Source organism: Amphibalanus amphitrite, unplaced genomic scaffold, assembly GCF_019059575.1.
Source record: "Amphibalanus amphitrite isolate SeventyFive unplaced genomic scaffold, NRLGWU_Aamphi_draft 000476F_arrow, whole genome shotgun sequence".
NCBI classification, from domain to species: Eukaryota; Metazoa; Arthropoda; class Thecostraca; order Balanomorpha; family Balanidae; genus Amphibalanus; species Amphibalanus amphitrite.
This window is the reverse complement of record NW_024881970.1, coordinates 427,303-441,939: the sequence shown is the minus strand read 5'-3', so window position 1 is coordinate 441,939 and position 14,637 is coordinate 427,303. Positions and strand designations below refer to the sequence as shown.

General features: G+C 46.9%; 1 protein-coding gene across 1 annotated transcript in view; it reads right to left on the bottom strand.

Annotated features, from left to right (window-relative positions):
* The window catches only part of LOC122392250 (Down syndrome cell adhesion molecule-like protein Dscam2), a 118,303-nt gene that overhangs the window by 17,863 nt on the left and 85,803 nt on the right, over window positions 1-14,637 (bottom strand). The window contains exons 20-22 of the mRNA XM_043386918.1: window positions 14,062-14,216; window positions 4,348-4,614; window positions 3,328-3,533 (exon numbers count right to left, since the gene is read on the bottom strand). Coding sequence (XP_043242853.1) covers window positions 3,328-3,533; window positions 4,348-4,614; window positions 14,062-14,216 — 628 coding nt within the window. The remainder of the gene's footprint in view (window positions 1-3,327; window positions 3,534-4,347; window positions 4,615-14,061; window positions 14,217-14,637) is intronic.

The following is a 14,637-nucleotide window of genomic DNA, read 5'->3' as shown; positions in this document are numbered from 1 at the left end:
AGGGTTTTGCCGGGTATTCGTAGTAGGTGCACTAGGTGGCAACCGCCTCTGACAGCTTCGTAACATGTTACGAAGGCACCAAAACTACTTCGTAAATGTTCATATATGGTTGTTAAATTCGAAATCAGCTAAAAAAACTAGCCTAGAAAGATGCTGATAAAACTCGAAAAAGTAAACCGAGGTCATCAAAGGTCAATGAACTGACCTGACCTTCTGGTGACCTTGACATCCATCCTAATGCATGGGAGCAGCATCATATCCCATGTTTGAACGCTTGAAACCACGAAAGGACTGCAAACGCGCGGCAAATGCGAGCCGACATACGCCGAATCGCGATTCCGGCCAAACATGGTCTCGAAAAGTAGGTCACAGGTCAAAGGTCATTAGTCAGGGCCATTACATTTTTTAGGGTAGGTGTAAAATTGATTATAACTCGAGGGTACTGAAAGCTTCGTTGCGGTCGGCCGCTTTTTACGCGAGGTATTCGCGAAAAACCGAGGGGGAGTCCGTTCGACCCCCCCCCCCTATACGGGGGAGGGTTAACAAGCCAAAACGTTGCTAATTTTTATTTTGATCTGACCTGTGACGTCAACGGTGATCTCGAGGTCAATAAAATTAGGTTTTGCTCGACAGTTTTTCCAGGGCTATCAGACGCCGTTTCAGTTTTGACAATCGGCCCAGTAGTTTCGGAGTTGGAGCGGGGGGGGGGGTTCTATAAATAGCCCCCGCCTCCCCCAGTGGAGTGCGTTACAGAACATACCCCAGTGGGGCGCTGGTTAAGAGTAGAATTTTTGAATTATTGCCAACACTCAACACTGCACCTCATGGCAATTAATTCATTATAGGGCATTTTACCTGAACCAGCCTCTGGCCTAATGTCCCAAATTTGCTAAATTCCTCACCCTACAAATCCCCTGTTCTATTAGATGCTGCCATTTTTTTTAAAACAACTTATCTTAAATCCTTGTTTCATCAAACTGGGAGCTAGGTCACGGGACACTGCGAGTCAAGGTGGGAGGGGTAGGAGATAGAGTGTCACTGCAGCACACACAATCAATCTTTCCATTGGTTTATCTTATATCAATGCCTGCTCTTTTCCAGAGCTGGCTTTCGAAGTTCGAACCTTCGGTATATGGCTACCAATGCCCTTGGAGAAGGTGTTGCGTGATAAATCGCTGGAAGGGCGACATTCAACGATTGTGTGAAAAGAGACCGATTGCATTGTGATGATAAAGTGAACTGTAATAATTGTTGTTCATGCGCGTTGTTTGGTTATGTGCAGACGTAACTTTGTTTGTGGCCAAATGCTTTTTATGTGTGAAATATTTCATGTAGGTTACTAGGTAGATGCTTTGGAAAAGTGAAGAGCTGCTTTGTCGACTGCTAGGTAGATACTGTCATGCATGCTGTTGTGCATCAGTAAGTGGCTGTCGTAATGATAAACAAATTTGGCATGGATAGGCTAAAGCACAGCATATGAAGCATGCTGGTTGATGACTAGTAAGATCCTGTTAACCGACTGGTAATATCACAATAAATGTCACGTAGTAAACTATTGTTTTACGATGGTTGGCCAGCAAAGCAAAGCTGGTATCCAGATGACAAAAGGATGGTTTTACCATGATAAGTCATTAGTAAGCATTACCAGGGAGTAGCTAACGATAGTAAAGTCCTAGTTTCGTGCTAGTATCACGTGGGTTTTTGGGCATGGTATGACGACATATAGTTACCGTGTTAATACCATGGTAATTTTTACTGGCATTGGTATTCACATGGTTTTACATTCATATTAGGCCTAGTATTTGGGTCGTAAGTTAGTTTACCATAGGTAAGAGGCTGTTCAAAATATGACCACCACTCGAAAACTAACTAGGGTGGTATTTTTCTTAGTAGGCGGTACCAGGATAATACTAGCGTTAGTAGAGCTTTGGTTTCTTATTAGTTATGCTTTAGTTTCAAGGTAGTATGATGAAAAAATATTACCGTACTAAGACCATGGTATTTTGATGAGCATTGGTAGTTGCATAGTATTCCTTTGATATTGGGCCTAGTATTTGGATCGTAAACTGGTTTACCATAAGTAAAAGGCTGTTCAAAATATGACCACCACCCAAAAACTAACTAGGGTGGTATTTTTTTCTTTCAGTGTTGAGTTGGGGGGTGTTGAAGTTAGGGTGAGGTGAGGATGGGGCTGAGCACTCACGGGATGAGATTGAGAAGGAGTTACGGGGTCAAGATGAAGGCTGGATGGAGCTAGGAACGACTCAGCTTTAATTGGGATCGAGTTGCAACAGCTTCGGAGCGGCGGTAGAGCATCGAGCTGGACCGTAATGATATGCAATATTCATTAGAAATGCTCCAGATCGGGAATGAATGGAGACAGATTAAGGATTCTGTTTGCTGAGGTCAGGCTGAAATTGTGATTCGGAACTGCATAAATGTGGCTTTGGATGAAGACGAGATGAAATTGTAGCACAGCCATGTAATTGAACAGATCAGATGTAACTTAAATGAGATATGTTGATTGTTGAAAAACAGTTTGGTCACAGATAATATATACTTGGCCCTACATGCTCTGGTAGCTAGGAACAAAGATAATGGACTAGATATACGAAGCTAGGATCCGAAGTTGAGACAAGGATCTGGGATTACGGCGTTCTGTTGTTGTTAACCGTAGACATGGAAGACTGGGATCTACTCGTAACTTAGAAGCTACCTCGCTAGTAGTTAGTTGGGAAGAGCCGTACGGAGCCGATCCGCAGCAAGTTGAAAGCTCGGAGCCAGTCAGTTGCCAGTTGCCGTTCGTGGAACCTGGCCGGAGTCGGCAGCGGCGCGGGTAATTGCAGAGGTTGCAGGTGCTCGTTGCTCTCTGAATGGCTGACCTTTGTCCACCGGCCCGCGACGGGGTGAGCGCATTGAAAATCGTCCCACCGTGCCTGGCGCTCCGGGTGCCATCGAACCCCGATTGAGAAAGGGTTCACGGAATAGACTGGCTCACTAGACCGTCCGGTGGACATTTTCAGAGTTGAAAAGAGACTGTAATTTATTACGAGAGCTACAGTTATTGGTCTCTGAAGGTTTCCTGTTTGCTAAGTGCAAACGGATGTTTGTATCTACCGTTCACTTTTATCATCGAATGTATGGTAATATGCCATCGTAAAGTGACCTTTGGTCACATAAAAATAAAAAGTGTTACAAGCGTTCCAATTCATATGTACCATTCTCTCCACCTCCAGCCCTCATCTCCTTTCCTCCTTCACCATCCTCAGTCCGCCTCTACCCTCCCAGCCTCCCTCCCTCCTCTCCTCTCCCCTCCCCTCCACTCACCGTCCTCGCTGGTCCAGCAGAGGATGGGCTCGCTCCAGGGCCCGGCTCCGGCCGATGTGTGACTCTGCACGCGCACCTGGTAGGCCGTGTGCGGCACCAGGTGACGGAGGGTGGCGCGCGTGTGACGCACCTCCAGCGGCAGTGAGACGGCCATCCAGTTGGACGAACTGACGTAGCTGACCGTGTAGCCGCGCAGGATGCCGTGCCTGACGGACGGAAACGTGGCTCGGCGGTGTAGGTGCCAACATTGTTCCGCTTGCAATAACTTCGTAATGGTTGAGCTGATTGCTCTGAATCTAGGCTAGCTAACAGTGAAGACCTAGCATTTAGCAAACAAGCGCAGGTAGCGACGGGACGCAAACAAAGAAACACCCCTAGTGCTGGTTTAAATCTTATTTTCTCGAAAAGTTCTTTTAGTGTTTTCAAGGTCTCTCCGAAGCTAGGTACCTATATTTTCAACCAAAGGGTCATAATTTCGCAATAAATGCTCTGATGTTGTGGCCGTATGAGCCGGGAAGCTCAGTGCCGCTGAAGCGCCTGTAACGCTGACTTCACTGCCTCGGCAGGCGATGGCGGGCCATTTCATCTTCCCTGGAAGCCCTCTCAGTGTCGGAGCAAGAGCGCCGCTTTCGAGGCACCGCACCGAGCAGGGCACTTGGCCAGATGAAGTGCAAATCAATCGCCGGTGCCGGCTGCGCCGCGAGTGAAGTGCGCCCACTGTGGTTCCGGCTACTGCTGCGCCAGTCTGTGATGGCGGATCAGATTGTTGCCTACCAGTGCGTTGGAAAAATATATGTATGTGCTCTCTATTGGATACTAGGTTACATTGCTAAATGAACAACACCACACTTCAAACGTTTTATGGAGATTTGATCTCACCACTTCCAGCCTGAATTACGGTTTCGGCGTAAACAAGATAGACGTTTAAACTTTACCCACTACATCATAGAGCCTGACTGCCTGACTGATTCCTCAATTTCTAATGCCCAGACCCACCCCAGCTCCAATGACCCCTCTGACCTGTGATTGACCTCTGGCGGCGTCCAGGTCACGGTGAGGGTGTCGGTGCTGGCGGTGGCGCAGCTGACCTCTGCTGGCGGACGGTCCGGTGCGTCCTCGGCAGTTTTGGCCGACACCGGCTCACTGGCCGGGCCCGGGCCGCGGCTGTTGTAGGCCGTCACCGTGACCATGTAGGCCGTGAACCGCTCCAGGCCAGAGAGGAGGGCGCGGTCTGAACCACCGTCAAACACCTTCATAGAGCGGGCGTCCCGGTCCCCGTCGCCGGCTCTGTAGGGTCAGAGGGCACAGGGATTTAAACAGGTGAACCTCATGGGGTTATTGGGGACACCTGAGCATGCCTATCCGGCTACCCTATCGGATCAGAAAGACGTTCTGTAGATCATCCTCATCCGGTAATTTTCCGCTACTCCCATTCGAGGAAATGAGCGCTGTTGGTCTCATCGAAAAGAAGTGTAACGTTAATCGCCATCTTATTCAAAGTACTCCTGGATTCGGCCACTTTCCGAGGACGCAAGTTATCCTTCTGCATGTTGGAAACTGAACTAGCTTATCCGTTTATCATCTTGAAGGTACGATAATTCGCGTAAAGTGATCAAAAATGAAACAATATATGTGTAATTCTGGCAAGTCGGTGAACTATTTTTTGGGACGCATTAGTGCCAACGGCTGTCTCTTCTCTTTGCATCCACCAATTTGCATTCAGTCTATATATGCTGATATTAGAAGTTGCACAAAATGTGGAGAACCTGACAATTTTCTCAACTCAAATAGCGTAGGCAATATTTAATGCATTGGAGACAAGCAGCTGAAATAAAACGCAATTCGCACACCAAAGGCCAGGAGGCCAGAACAAATCGTGCTCCTATGCATTAATTATGACCGGAAGCGTGACCTATGGCTCTTCGAATGTGCTTCAGAGTTCAGAACAGCAAGCTGAGCGGATGCAGTCGGTCAGATACACATTCTGCACATTCTGCGTGCAGGGGAGGAGGGGGGGGGGGGGCGTTTCATCGACGCCTGCTCTCCGCCGCCCGCCGCCGACCCGGATCGTAATAACGCGGCGGTCTAAAGAAGCACGCTGTCGGAACGTCCCATTAATTTACGCAGAGCCGACCAAACACCCCATTTCGAGCCGGTGGCCGGGCGGTCGGACCAAATAGAACAGCGCGGCTGACCGAGGTCGCTCTGAAAGGCGTCACGCGACTCATACGGCGCTGGTCAAAACACCAATCATTCGCAGTGGCCGGGCGGTCGCTAATTTGGGCTACGACGGAGCGGTCTGATTGGTCGGGGAGTGGTGCGATTCCCACGGGCCTGCCGCGGCAGTGTGGGAGAGCGGGGGTCCGCGGGGGCCACTGCCGTTCGGTCGGCCGGCAAAGGACGCCTAACTTGGCCGGGGCGCCACTGAACTTCAGCGTCCACCAGACAAAGTGCCGAGGGAAAGGATCAACGCCTAATTGTTAAAGTTAGTGCACGCCACATTCGGGCCATCCGTATAATTGAATGGGATCGAACGGCTACTCGAAAGCAAAGTCCTACGAATCTATCACACTTTATTGATTTATTTTATTGAATCGCTAGCATCCATTCATCAAATGAAGAAAAGCCTTGGCCATGGACAACTAAAAAGAACTGTGGCTTAACAACTTAGCGAATAGTTTCGAAACAAACTTGCGCAGTCAGGGCAAGCCACACACTGAAAAAAACTTACACCTAGAGAGTTATTTTTGGAGTTTTTCCACTCCAGTTTGGCGAATAATCACGCACCAATGGCATATAATGATTATGTTTTGTAGCGTATTCTTACTCTCTGCATTGCATTATGGGCGTTTTTGAAAGTTATTCTTAAACCTGGTACTATAATCATCTCTTTTGTGTTTTAGCAAGTGCTAATTTTATCTTCTAATTTTATCACGTGTCCTTTTTATTCTTTCGGGTTATAAATTTATATCAGTCTCAAAGAGGCATGGGGTAATTTTAGTTTATTTCACAGTGATAAACAAGGTCATTGGAATATATTTGTGCTGAACTCCCATTAGATGGTAATAAAATTGACAGCTAGAGTACTTTTATCAAAACTGCATAAAAATAAACCGCTGTGGAGTAATTAGGGTAATTTTTATACTCCATTACGGCTGATAAATTGACGCGACAGAATAAAACTATTCTCATGCAGGTGTAAAAATTACTTCCTTCGTGATAAAACTATCATGTCCGGACAATAATTTTATAACCATGGAGTAATATTATGTGGTAGCATTACTAACATTATTCTTGGGGAGTATTCGGGAGCGTATTTCAAGCAATACTGTATCACTTTCTTGATAATCCTATTCCGTTGTGACATAACTAATCTAAAAGTGATTAATATCTATTCGTCCAGCACAGTATTATTCCAAGAATAATATTTTCGGAATGTCTCTGCAGTTCGCGACCATTCGCGACCGCCATTGTGCTCAAGTCGTCAGAACCAAGGCCTTCTGTCAGAGAACCGAGCAAGCGTCCCAGTCCTCGAAGGTAAGCTGAAATTACTGTATACTTTGTGTTTTTGTTAGTATGACTTTACAGTAATCCGTAGTATGACCATACAATCCAAGAAATGCGTTGACGTAGATGTGCGGAGTGACGAAGATTTCCGCGATGATGAAATTCTGGAAGACAAATTGTCACCCATGACATGCTCAAGGCCATTGAAACCAGGGGAAACAGCCATGTCAATTACCCTGATTTAGTTCAAGTTGTGATCAAGATTGTTATGCAGAGCTAATAAGTTATAGATTTTGTGATATTTTTTAAACCATGCAACTCACAGTGTAAGTAACAATACAAGCATCTCACTCAGGGACACTGTATGGAAATGCTCCAAATACCTAGGTATGGCAGGGGCGGCTCTAGGTGCTGAAAAGTAGGTAGGCAAGCACGCCAGCAGGGAGGAACTCGTCCAACATGTTAAGTGCAGGTTCTCTTACCTGGTTCTCTTACCTGGTTGGGCTCCCTTGTCTGCTATCAGGAAAAGGTAGGCATGAGGAAGTTGGAAACCCTAACATAAGACACTATCAGGGAACAAAATTGGATAGGAAAACATCTGGAAAATTTGTATAATTTTTAACCCACTCCCTCTGGTTTTTCTACCGCCTGCTGGGAAGTCACCCCCCCCCCCTCCCATCTAACTTGGCGGGTCCTAAGCAACGTAACCGTAACGAAACGCTCAAGGCGGAGTTGGGAATCTTGTCACAAACCATGACGAAAGCATTCTAGTCATTTTTATCAGGTAAAAGATCACCAGAGGTTGACACTTGACGTGGCGCGCTTTCAAACTTTTTGTGAGCTGGAGTAACTTACCTGACATGACCTTCCACAATGATATAATGTTCACTTGATGTTGCTTGATGTTAATTCCATTCATTAATGTGATTTTGCGATGTTTCCAGGTGTGGACTGACTTGGGAATGATCATGGGGCTCGAGGGGGACGTGAAGGAGCATGTCCTGCACAAAATCAGACATACCGCGAAGAAGTATGCCCAGACGATGATAAACGTGGAGCCGGCTGACAAAGGCGGTGAGTTTTGAACGGGCACAAGCACACTTTTCGGATGAGGTGTTCCGCTAGCAACACATCGTGCCGGGGGGGGGGGGGATACTCTTCTTCTATATAACTGGGCTCGAGCCGATCATCGTAGACAATATATTCCTGGCCAGGGCTGGAATAATGTTTAGATCTGACTAATTTTTTTTAGCGAATGTAAAGTTAGGCCCGAGGTATTTTCGATAAATACGAGGTCAGGCCAAAACATTAGCCAAGACCAAGTGTAGGAAGGTATTTCCCACGCATGCTTCTTCCTGCACGATGGAGAAATGACGTTTCACATATCCCAATGGCGTAATACATTAATAGCAGAGGGCAGGACAACTGTTTATTTTCTTGATGACTTTTTTTTGGCTTAAAGGAAGACTGCCACCTTTTTTACACAAAACGGTTTTCACTAGACCTAACCCACCTATGACCTACCCTGAAGTTTGTTTCCCGAAATTCGGCCTAGTTTTCAAGATATCCGCAATTGGACTTCAGATTCACCCGCGCCCTGCTGGGGGGGGGGGGGAGGTTTGAACTTTGAACACCCCCTTGTGTTTTTCGCGAATATCTCAAAAAAACGGCGGCGATCATACATCCATTCTACACATGTTGTGAAAATTTCAGACCAAGGTCATTCAAGGTCAGGTCACCAGGTCACTTGAAGTGACCTCACCTCATAAAAAGTTTCAATGTCTGTCATATAGCTACACCGAGTGACCGATCGCTTTGAAACTTTCAGCGATTGCTAAGAGCAATAGCATGTACAAAATGTATATCTCAGAATTTTGATATCGATGACCTAAGTTCAGGTCAATTTTGCGACCTCCCCATTATAAGTCAATGGGAGAAAATTGAAATACGCCTCTTTTGGACGAAAGACATTATAAACACTTCCAAACACCGAATTACAAGTGGTTTAGACACACAGAACATGAAAATGGTGTTCGTGACCCTTGTTTATGCCCTGAGGTCATCTTAGGTCATTAATGGTATCTAACAGTTTTTTCGCAAATAACTTTTGATAGAGGCATGCTAGAGCGATGAAAACGCCTTAGATGTGTTCAGCTCGACGATACGGATCGACTGATATGCAACATGACCCTTTCCGGTCAGGTCATGACCTTGACCTGAGGTCAAATTTTCAAGTTGACCTTTCAAGGGCAAGTTATAGTTCATTCGATGCGTCTTGACGAGCGGAACACGATGCCGGTAAAAGTAAGCTCGTACAAGGCTTGGGTCTAAAGTTATTGCAGAAAAAAATGTTTCCGAAAAAATCGGCTATTTTTGCAGTTTTAGCCCCCTGCAGGCAAAACCGTTGACGTAAGGTCAAATCTGAGAGAATTAATCAGAAAGGGCGTTAATAGGGCTATCGAATGCGCTTTTCTGCGGCGCTGTAGCTTGGTTCCCGAGTTATGCGTTGGCTTCTTGGAAATTTTCGACATTCGACCTGGAAATCGGCGAAATTTTGCCTTCAATGACCTCTGGTGACCTGACCTTTGACCAAAGTGATTTCGTCATTATTTTTGACGCTCTTTCGAACGCCGCCTTCTGCGTATCGCTAGGTGGCCCAGGAGCCGAGTTACAAGGGGGGTGTTCAAACACCCCCCCCCCCCCCCCCAGCAGGGCGTGGAAATCCAGGACCTCCAGCCGGGCGCGGGTTAAAGCCATCACAAATGTGTGGAATATGGGAATGTAACATTACCATGTTAAAATCCCATCTCCCACATTTTTTTGATCAATGTGAAGTTCGAATGCGGATATCTCGAAAACTAGGACGAATTTCGGGAAACGGACTTCAGGGTAGGTCATAGGTGGGTCAGGTCTACTGAAAACCGTATTAAACCGAAAACCGTAAAAAGGTGGCACTTTAACGACGGGCGGGACAACATGTTGTACCTCACCTTTGGACAGCCAATCGTTGTTGGTTTTGCTATTAGTCAAAAAGTGTTGTTTAACTCTAGTGATATTGAAAAGTCATGGTTGTCTCCATTCAGGTTGTCTCAATTCATGGTTGTCTTCATTGTCTCCAAATATACCACAGTTACATGCAGTTTGATACCTACTTGCACTCCATGCTTAACCATGACAGCGGAACATCGGGTACTAATTTCTTATTTCACTGAAATATTTTAACGACGTATCATTATTTTGTAATGATGCACCACGTTTAGTTGTAAGAGTGTATCATACTACGCAAACGTACTACGCATCGTACTACGATTTTGAGAATGAAAAGAAATCAGGAAGAAGCGAAGAATCGTCTCCAGATACTGTAGATGGCATAGCCAGCTACTGTACGAACGCGGTTCCTTGTTTCTCTCCTAGGTTTCCTTTACGTTTATTTGTACGATATGCATTGATGCCAACTGACTGCAATATTCTTTTTCACGGCAGACGACGAGCTGCTAGCTCTACTTGCCTATGGTTGTGGAACAACCATCGGCACCTTGGCGGATCCGAGAAACGGGGTTCGTCAGGCAGGTGAGGAACTATCGGTGGACGGTGTGGTGGTCTGCCAACTGCCGGCCACCAGGTTGGAGACCGTGGCCCTAATGACGGCCGCCCACGCTGTCTTCTACACAAAGTTCCTGCAGAGTGCAGGGCCCTGTTCGAGATTCTTTACCGGAGTGTGGGATTCGATGTAAACCTATCTGACTTATCACAGAAGGTGTGGGAGGTTACCCAGGTAGTGTAGAACCAGCATCGGAGATGCTCACTTCGAATGACTGGCGACCTGTGGCTCACCTGTGGTTCAAGTGACTCGTGACTTGTGGCTCACCTGTGGCTCAAGTGACTCGCAACGTGTGGCTCACACTACTGGAGCCTCTGTATTATGACTAATTCAGCTGCGGCGGTCTCAGTACGCCAATGAGTCTCAGTACGTCTTTCATAGCCCAGATCACGCTCGTTTTATATGCCATCCGTGGCGGTGGTTCTGTGCGCAGATGTTATTCGTTAGCCTCAGTGTTAACCATACACGCTCGTTTTATCTGCCATCCGTGGCGGTGGTTCTGTGCGCAGATGTTATTCGTTAGCCTCAGTGTTAACCATACACGCTCGTTTTATCTGCCATCCGTGGCGGTGGTTCTGTGCGCAGATGTTATTCGTTAGCCTCAGTGTTAACCATAACGCCCTTGTGAGTTGTGACCTTGAACGTCCTTCCAGTGATTTCGCATTGCGGCCGGCAGAGACGAAGTTTTGCCTCCCATGGTTGAGACGCCGCTTCTCAACTAGGAAGCAAAATTACGTCCCTGTCGGCCGCAATGCGCCATCACTGGAAGTGCGTCCAAATTAAGATGTACCTGCTGATGGTCAGTTACCATTCGTTAATCAATTGTTGGTGTTTCAATACATTGTTTAAATGCATTCCTTATTTTACACTTGGTCATAATATTATCACATCACCCCGCTTTATCAGGGGTGGTACTTTTACACCGGGGCTTGATTTTACCGGGGAGTTACTCCGGGGTAAAATTATCGAAAAAAGGAGTGCTTTTTGGCATGGCAATATTATTCCCCGAATGGGAGTAATTGTAGTATTAAGTTAATAAAATTATCATCTGGTGTAATTTTATCCAAAGATAGCATACTTTTATCCTCCGTCATAAAATTACTCCCTAGCACGAATAATATAAGCGTTCGGATACTAAATATATTCTATATGCTAGTTTTATTCCCCAAAACTCCCCATTTTAGGCGCTTATGCCAGGTCATAAAATTATTCGATTGCAGGAGTGCTTTTTGACATTCTAAAATTAGAAAATGGGGAGTAAGTTTTTTTCAGTGCAGGTGTCAATGCCTGCAGGGTGCATAGGTAATCAGGTTTTTCCAACTTGTCCATGTCCGTAGTTATATTTCACTCCACCAATCAATCCTTGGTCTCTCTCCTGCAAATTGATTTTGGAAGTCAGATAGAAAAGAGTTGCCTTACGAGTAATTCGAGTAACCTTTAACCCTATTCCTGGCGGGCTCCGCCGGGACAAGAAACTGGCGGGGGGGGGGGCCGATTCGGCCCCCCCCCCTGAGATCTCGAGAACGAAGCAAGATAGCGACAAGCGGTAAACGGCATCGGATACGCACGGCCAAGATCTACAATTTTTACTAAGGTCATTTTCAGGTCAGGTCAAAGATGACGTCACAGGGGTCGAAAAAGTCAAAATGGCGGCGCTAGATATGGAGAGAGTTTTTCTCGAATAACTTTCGAATTAGTCAAGATAGGAACAAACTAAGGGCATCATCGTGATCCTCTCGTCAATCCGCATCGAATGATATATATGTTGACCTCGAAAGGTCAAGGTCAAAGGTTGACCTCAGGTCACGTGACCTCGAGGTCATCATGTATATCATTCGATGCGTCTTGACGAGCTGAACACAATGAGACCATCCACGCGTCTGTATCTTGTTCCTGTACGGAGTTATTGGCCAAAAACCTTTGGTGACCTTTGATGACGTCACATGACCTCACAGCTGCCCAACAGCAAAACAGACCTCAAGGTAGTGAAGGTTGATAGTATATGAAGTCATGTATGGTATATGGGGCCATTCCGACCCGTTTTAGTGGTAAAAACAGGGAGTTGATTTTTCCCCCGTTGACTTATAATGGGGAGGTCGCGAAATTGATCTGACCTTAGGTCACCGATATCAAAATTCCGAGATATAAAAATTGCACATACTGGTACCCTAACTAAACCCTGAAGAGAAGAAATTGATCGGTCAAAAACTCTAGCTCTGGCGTGATTGCAAACTTTTCTGAGGTAGGGTCACCAAACCGCCTCTGGTGACATGACCTGAGGTCAGATCAACTCAAAATTTTCAGACATGTTGCGTAGCAGCCTTTTAGGAAAAGTCAGAAAATTTGAGCTTCCTAGCTCAACGCGTTTGGGAGAAATAACCAAAAAACCTCAGGGCGGGCTCCTGAGGCCCCCCCCCCCCCCGCCAGGAATAGGGTTAAGATAAGTCTGTGTTTTGTTGTACACAAGTTTTCATTCCCTAGCAAGGAATGACTTCAAAATGAATGTACTGGGCATTGACATCGGACCATTAGCATAGATGATGCCTTTTCATCAGCGATACTCGGAAAACCGTCCCCATGGGTCCCACATCTATCGGCACTTGTCCCCGTCGCCCGCGGGGAGTGGGCTGTGAGCCCGCTCCCGACCCCCCAGTGACAGCGGAGACTCCGCAGCAGCCCCGGTCGAGCCGGACCGGACAAGTGATGGTTCGAGGAACAGCTCGCCAGCCATTGTAACACTCCGATCCGCCGGGATCCAGCCGGAAGGCACTCTGACGCTAAGTGATAGCAGCTGCGGGCCGCGCTAAGTCGGCGGTGTGGACAAGGGCCGGTGCGCTGGCTCCGATGGACGGGATTAGAAACAAGCAGGTCCGGATCTGAGGGGGAGAGAGAGAGAGAGAGAGAGAGAGAGAGAGAGAGAGAGAGAGAGAGAGAGAGAGAGAGAGAGAGAGAGAGAGAGAGAGAGAGAAAGGGAGAGAGAGAGAGAGAGAGAGAGAGAGAGAGAGAGAGAGAGAGAGAGAGAGAGAGAGAGAGAGAGAGAGAGAGAGAGAGAGAGAGAGAGAGAGAGAGAGAGAGAGAGAGAGAGAATCTGACACTAAAGCTGAGGCTGTCGTCTCAAAATAATACTAGAGGCTACACTGAGCGGCTTAGCTCTGAGTGCCACTCCGTCTTTCAGATAAATATGCTGGTTCAGCTTTAGCAGCGATTAACCGAAACTGGGTTCGGAATCAGCACTTAACGTTATGTGTGGGCTGCTAACATGGCACGGCCATATCCCGTGGCTTTAAACATAATCTCCGTCTGATACGAAGCGGTTTATATAAAATTGGGCGATACCGATGCAAGGCACTTGGCATTCGATAAGCGGATAAGGCGGGGAATTAAAATTGTACAATGCGTCTAGTCTGTCCATCTGACCCTGTCGTAGATACCTGTTCACCTGACCCTTCTGTAGCCATATGGTTCCATGCCTTACTTAACCCTGCTGAAGTCGACAATTGTCTGCTCACAAAAGTATCTTCTCTCTGCCCTGCAAAAGTCGACAATCCCCTCCTTACCGGACCCTGCTGTAGATGTTAGTCCCTCCTCACCTGTCCCTGCTGTAGATGCCGTTTCCCTGGGCTCACCTGACCCTGCTGTAGGTGACGTTGTAGCCGAGGATGTATCCGTTGGCCAGCTGGGGGTCCACCGGCGCCCAGGTGACCCGCAGACAGGTCGGGGTGAGCGCTGTCAGCTGCACCAGTCGAACAGCACCCTCCGGCAGGTCCTCGTCCGTCTGGATCTGTAGAGAAGGGGACGAGGTTTACAAGACTTAAGGACGTCCAGCCCATAGCGATTTTATGCGTAAAATACTGCCCTATGTATAAGGCTTTATGGTCTTAGCGGCGATAAAATCGTCAAAATTTCCACTCACACCATTGCAGTACCCAATACCCATTGTGAAACATGTGGACTGCATGCACTGTGCAATTACGTGTTGCTGCCATGCCCGTGAACGCTTTGCTATAGGCAAATTGGTTTGGTAGATTTGTTCTGGAAGTGTGTTTAAGGAAAAAAGAGTGCGAGCCATCTCATTAATCGGGCAAAACAGCGTCTGTTTGCCTCTTTTGGGGCAAAACAAGTAGAGAAGGACAAAGGAATATCGCGACATAAGTTATCTCGCTAGCTAAATCGCGGCGACTTTTAATTGAACGTAAGAACTT